Here is a 6,469-nt window from a genome sequence, read left to right on the forward strand (position 1 = left end):
TAAAATTATTTTGTTAAATTCGGGTTCATTACAATATTACTTTTTAGTTAAATTACTACCAAGTGAGTATTTATTTTATTTCAAAATATTACTATAACAAATTTAATAAAATTTAAAAATATTAAAAATTAAATCAAAATTTTTAAATCTAAAAAGTAAGACTAAATTTTTAAAAATAAAAATATAGAAACTAAATTTCATTTTGAAGGATATAATGTGAAGGATATAAGGAGATATCTTTTCATGAAACAAGATTGCATGGGGCATAGAAAGATTCACTTCAATTAACTTTATTTATGAAAAGGTTTTAGATTATAATATTAAGTACCTTCTTTAATTATTTGTTGTGCTTGCAATTTTTAATATTCTTTAATTTAGTTTAAGTTTGTTTTAAGTTCATTTTTGTTGTTATTATTTTTAGTTATTTTAAAAATAAATTATAACATATTTATGATAATGTGGATAGAAAAATATGTAATAAATTTATTAAAAATTGATATAAAAATTGAATAAGGATTTGATTGAAATGGTAAAGTTGAAATATTTTAGATTTTATATAAAAATTTTAAAAGATAAAACACTCTCAAAAATATTTACTATTTTGTAAAAATAATTAGTTCGTGGTAACTCCAGAACTAAGAGTTGAGGTTTCATTAATCAATAACACCAATTCAACCAAAATGTGAATGTGTTAATAGTTTAGTAATTTAAAGTGTAGTCTTCAATTCAACCATGTTATTTAAAGGCTTAATGCTACAATAAGTCCCAAATTTTAAAAGAAATCAATTAAACTCCTTTAAATTTTTGTACCTAATTGAAACATAAATTAACAAAATTAGCTAAATAAGTTCTTTGACTGTTAGTATTTATTGACAATGTTGATGTAGCCATTAAGAGATTTAATGTTAGCGATGCTATCAAATACTAACAGTCGATGTCTGTCCAAGTGTCTATTTGATTAATTTTATCAATTCATGGCTCAATCGGGAACAAAGATAATTGATTTTTTTAAAAAAATGAAAGTCTTATTTTATGAATAAACCCCATGTAAAATGCAAAAACCGAGGACGCCGCGCATTGAATAGGAAAAATTAAATTTTAGATTGATAGTGGTACAGGATCGGATGGAATACTACACAGACGGGTGGAGCTTAACGCATCGTCCAATTGTCGGCATTCCACAAAATTGACTATTGCCGATCCATACATTTTCTTTTATTATGATTCGTCTGTTTTTGCTCAACTTTTAGTCTTTTATACTTTGAAGGTTAGGTTAGCCTAGCCTTTGCCTTTGCCTTTTCCTTGACTTGATCAATCACCTAAGCTTTCCTTCTACATCACTCTTTGCTTAACTTCACTCCATTCCCAATTCACACTATTTACTATTTAGAATAAATTACTAAAATAAAAATCCCCTTTCCAAACCCAAAAAAGCTCGTAGTAAACGAAACAGCAGCAAAAATGGTGCTCACAACCACGAACCCGGCGCCGAAGCAGTTTGTTGAATCCAGTACCTTTGCTTCCAGATATGTCCGCCAACCTCTTCCCAGGTATTTATTCCTTTTGCCTTAATATTCTGATTTTCTCTCTCTTATATATATATTAAAAGCACCGATCGTTGCTTTATTTATGTCCGTCCTTTTAAAAAGATTATTTTATGTACTTGATTTTTTTTTTTATCGCCAAAGAGCAAATTCGGAAATGAATGCTAAACGTAAGATAAAAGCTGACTGAAAGATGAATAAAATAAAATAAACCCTTTTTTTTTTCTCGCGAAAAACGGGGAGCTCATATATAGCGAAAAAAGAAGTAATTATTTTATTTACTTTGCTCCTTGTTATTTGCGAAAACTAGATTTTCCTTTTGAAAAGCAAAGAGATAGATAAGGTAGCCGCGATCCTACCGGATTTATTTAGAGAATGTAGGCATTATCCGACGGCGGTCATGGATTGCCGGGTTTCACAGTGGCATGACTAAATCCGGTCTCGACAACGTACCGGTGATGGAATTGATTAGATTAATATGTTGAGTTAGATTAAATAATTAATTAAAAAATCATAAAAATAAAAAGAAAATCAATTTTTCTCGAATGAATAAATTCAATCGAGTATATAGGTTTAATACTTTTTTAAACCGACTGGTCCCAATTCCCAACTCCCAACTCCCTATCTTTAAATAAATGTTTGAGTTAATTTAAATTTAAATTTTTTATTTTAATTTTTAAATTGTATCAAGTAAGTTAAAATTTTAAAAATATATATAACTTATTTTAATTTTTAAATTATATATTTTAAATTTTTAATTGATGAGATACCATAATTTTAAAGTATGATGTTATCATATTTTTATAGATCCAAATTTACATATTAAACTGGACTAATTTTAACCCTAAATATTTTTATTTATCCTTACAAATTTCATTAATTAGGTCAAATTAATTTAATTTAGGAGCAAAGGATAGTAGTTAAGGAATGTATACTCAAACTTATGTTCTCTTGCATTGTGCTTGTGTTGAAGGTAATACTCATACCAATCGAATTAAGATTCAATCATTCATAATAAATAGATAATGGATTTAGTAATAGTAAAATTAAGAAGGTTTGACATGGATTAAATTTCAAACTTTATTGACATATAAAAACTCAGTTCAACTTAATTGGTGATGAAGGAAAATTATTTTTCGAAAATAAGTAAAACTAGTGAAATTTCCTTTATGAAAAAACAAGAAACATACTTACCATATATGATATATATCTGTATTTAATTATTTATAGTATATATGATTATGAATGAAGAGCTTCTTTCTATGTATTTTTGGAAATACGTAAAGTTATTTAGCACAATCCAATCTCTGCTTTTGACAAATTAAAATTCTCGTGTATAAAACTAATAATCCCCACATACATTTAAGAAATTGATCTGGTTTTATTTTATACATCATAACCATATTGTGCATTTTATGTTTTATTTTATATTATAATAAATATTTTATGCGATATAAAAGATGTTTTGTGTAATAATTAGTATGTGAGTGAGTGAAACAATATGTTGATGTTTTTTGAGGTGAAGTGATACTATCCAAAGGGGTAATGGTAATGGAGATACCGTGTTTACCATTCTACTAATTTATAGTTTTATATTTTTTTCAAGGGACTTAGAAAGGAATTTTACCATTTGTAGGATCCAAAGCTACTGCCTGCCCTCTGTTTTCACCTCTGTTTTATATGGAGTGGAAGGGAGGGATGTAAACATCAGTCTTATAAAGCTGTTAAAAACTATAATCACTTTGTAAAAAATGTTATTATGTTTGTAAATTGCATGCAACGTTGTCTAATTTTAATACCATAAATTGGTGCAGGTTCCAGATGCCAGAAACTTCAATGCCCAAGGAAGCAGCCTATCAAGTAATAACTGATGAACTGATGCTTGATGGAAATCCCAGGTTGAACTTAGCATCATTTGTGACCACATGGATGGAACCCGAGTGCGATAAACTCATGATGGCTTCGATAAACAAGAACTACGTCGACATGGACGAATACCCTGTCACCACTGAGCTTCAGGTACCTTACCTTTCTTGTTTGCTTGTGTCGTAAGTTACTCTTAATAGGCCTTGTTGTCGTATTAGTGAACCGATATTTGCTCTGGTTGTGTAGAATCGATGTGTAAACATGATAGCAAACTTATTTAATGCCCCTATCGGGAGCGGTGAAGCCGCGGTTGGTGTCGGGACAGTTGGTTCCTCTGAGGCAATAATGCTGGCAGGATTAGCCTTTAAAAGGAAGTGGCAACAAAAGATGAAATCACAGGGAAAACCGTATGATAAGCCTAACATAGTCACCGGAGCGAATGTGCAGGTCAGCTTTTTGTGTAATATTTCGTTGTTTGCGATCGGAGATGCGTGAATTGATTTGAAATGTTGTTCGAATATGGTATACACAGGTTTGTTGGGAGAAGTTTGCGAGGTATTTCGAGGTTGAATTGAAGGAAGTGAAGTTGAAAGAGGGATACTATGTGATGGACCCTGTGAAAGCGGTTGAAATGGTTGACGAGAATACCATATGTGTTGCAGCAATTCTCGGATCCACCCTAACAGGGGAGTTTGAGAATGTGAAGCTCCTTAATGAACTTCTCACCAAGAAGAATAAGGAAACCGGTTGGGATACCCCAATACATGTGGATGCTGCTAGTGGAGGGTTCATTGCTCCCTTTGTTTACCCGAAAATCGAATGGGATTTCCGCCTGCCGTTAGTAAAAAGCATCAATGTCAGTGGGCACAAGTATGGCCTTGTATATGCTGGTATCGGTTGGGTCGTGTGGAGAAGCAAGGAGGATTTGCCAGACGATCTCGTATTTCACATCAACTACCTTGGATCCGATCAGCCCACATTCACCTTAAACTTCTCTAAAGGTAAAATTTTCATGCATACATCAATACAGAGATCTCATCCCTGAAAACTTTTTACATTGTGGCAGGCTCTAGTCAAATCATAGCTCAATATTATCAGCTTATTCGGCTCGGTTTTGAGGTAAATTCTACTGAAATTTTCATACATAGGCTCGACATCGAATGGATATTAACGATTTGTAACTTTCTGATATTTTTGTCTATAAAAGGGATACAAGAGTATCATGGAAAACTGCATCGGGAATGCAAGAATCCTGAAGGAAGGGATAGAAAAAACGGGACGATTCGAAGTCGTCTCCAAAGACGTGGGCGTTCCCCTCGTGGCTTTTGCTCTAAAAGACAGCACTAAATACACGGTGTTTCAAATATCCGATGCCTTGAGGAAGTTCGGGTGGATCGTCCCTGCATACACGATGCCTGCAGATGCCGAACACATCGCAGTCCTGCGCGTGGTTGTTAGGGAAGACTTCAGTTGTAGCTTGGCCGAGAGGCTTATCTCGCACATTCAAGAGGTGTTGAAGGAACTCGACTCGCTTCCGAGTCGAATCGTGAAAGATTCTCACGTTGTCACCGTCGCGAAAGAAGTGGTAGGGGAGAACAAAGATGCGGAGGCAGCTAAAATGGGTGATAGAAAGATTCAAGAAAAGGTTACTAAGCAATGGAGGCATTTTGTGAAAACTAAGAAGACGGGTGTGTGTTAAAAGTCCTACAAAATCTATGTTCTATCGTATAATGTTTGTAGCTATATTTCCAAACTGCAGCATAATTGACCTATTACATGTTAATAATCTCGTTGTGTCATGCATCTGTAACATATGTTGTGTTTGAGGAACATTGTGTTCAATTTAAGCATTATATGTATGTTTTTATTTATTTATGTTCGTTGCTATTGAGCAACCATTAATTTAGCTAAATGGTTGAAAACAATCTTTTACCATACTTAATCATGAATGGTAGTAAATTTGAGCTGGATCGAATTTGGTTTGAGAATTAATTGAACTATTTTATTTCGGCTTGAGATTTAATCAAAGATATGGGTTATAGCTTGATGAATTAAAAGAACTTTCATCTCTGAAAATCTATTATGATTTATAAGCTCGATTCAAAATTCAAAGTTCGATATTTGGTTTTAGCTTGATTGTACATTAATTTTTAAGTTTGAGCTTGGTTTGCGACTTCATTAAACTACTTGAGTTTGGTTTTAGATTTAATCAAATTTCTTTGATTAAGTTTGTTTATCAATCGCATCTTACCTTCTATGTTGTTATATGAAATTAGCTATGGGTATAACATGATGGATGGTAAAAATATTAAAGACCCTCATATTAGGAGTTAAATTGTATTTTGTCCTCTCTATAAAAAATACTCAAATTAGTCTCTATATGTTACATCAAAGAGCAAATTAATTATTTCTATTAAAAATTCATCTATTTGTACTGTTAAAAACTTTCATGACTAACAAAATAATCGGAAATAACACGTTGCATGCCATATATACCTCACGCTGACATACAGGAATAAGTTTTTAACAGTACAAATGGATGAAATTTTTAACAGAAGGACTGATTTTCTCTTTAATCTAACTTACATAAACTAATTTATTCATTTGTAATAGATGAGATAAGATGCAATCTAGCTCTTAATATAAAAATTTCTATAATATTTTTATCCTTAATAAATCGAAAGAAAAATCATATCTCTTACTTCAAAATTTTACTTAGATTTACAAGTTCTAAAACTCATCATTGAATAAATGACATTGCATAGAGCTTGAACCCTCCACAGCATATACTACGTTGAATAATTAATCTTTATAAACACTAAAACTGATATAAAATGATGGTACCTTCAATTTCTGGAAAACAAAGAAACGAGGAAGAATATCAAGGGCGGATATTAAATGCATGGGATTAAGTGCACTATTATCCAAGTTTTTTAACTGATTTAGAATGTGGTTTGATTAACTCTTTGACCGGTTTTATTATTAAAAGTAATTTTTTTAGTAAATAAAAGATTTTGTTGCATATGCAAAAGAAAATATAATAAAATTAATGACTTGAT

General features: G+C 31.6%; 1 protein-coding gene across 2 annotated transcripts; it reads left to right on the top strand.

The window, feature by feature from the left end:
* Positions 1-991: 991 nt before the first annotated feature.
* LOC108479583 (glutamate decarboxylase-like) lies at positions 992-5,335 on the top strand. 2 transcript variants are annotated; one of them, XM_017782277.2, is made up of 6 exons: positions 992-1,550; positions 3,359-3,563; positions 3,657-3,857; positions 3,943-4,411; positions 4,477-4,529; positions 4,618-5,335. In XM_017782277.2, exons 1-6 carry the CDS (start codon positions 1,462-1,464, stop codon positions 5,107-5,109), a joined length of 1,509 nt encoding a protein of 502 aa, XP_017637766.1. In that variant the 5' UTR covers positions 992-1,461; the 3' UTR covers positions 5,110-5,335. The 2 variants fall into 2 exon arrangements, with proteins under 2 accessions (XP_017637766.1, XP_052878658.1); XM_053022698.1 differs by lacking the exon at positions 992-1,550 and adding an exon at positions 3,004-3,092.
* Positions 5,336-6,469: the final 1,134 nt, after the last annotated feature.

This window comes from Gossypium arboreum, chromosome 12, assembly GCF_025698485.1.
Source record: "Gossypium arboreum isolate Shixiya-1 chromosome 12, ASM2569848v2, whole genome shotgun sequence".
Taxonomy (NCBI): domain Eukaryota; kingdom Viridiplantae; phylum Streptophyta; class Magnoliopsida; order Malvales; family Malvaceae; genus Gossypium; species Gossypium arboreum.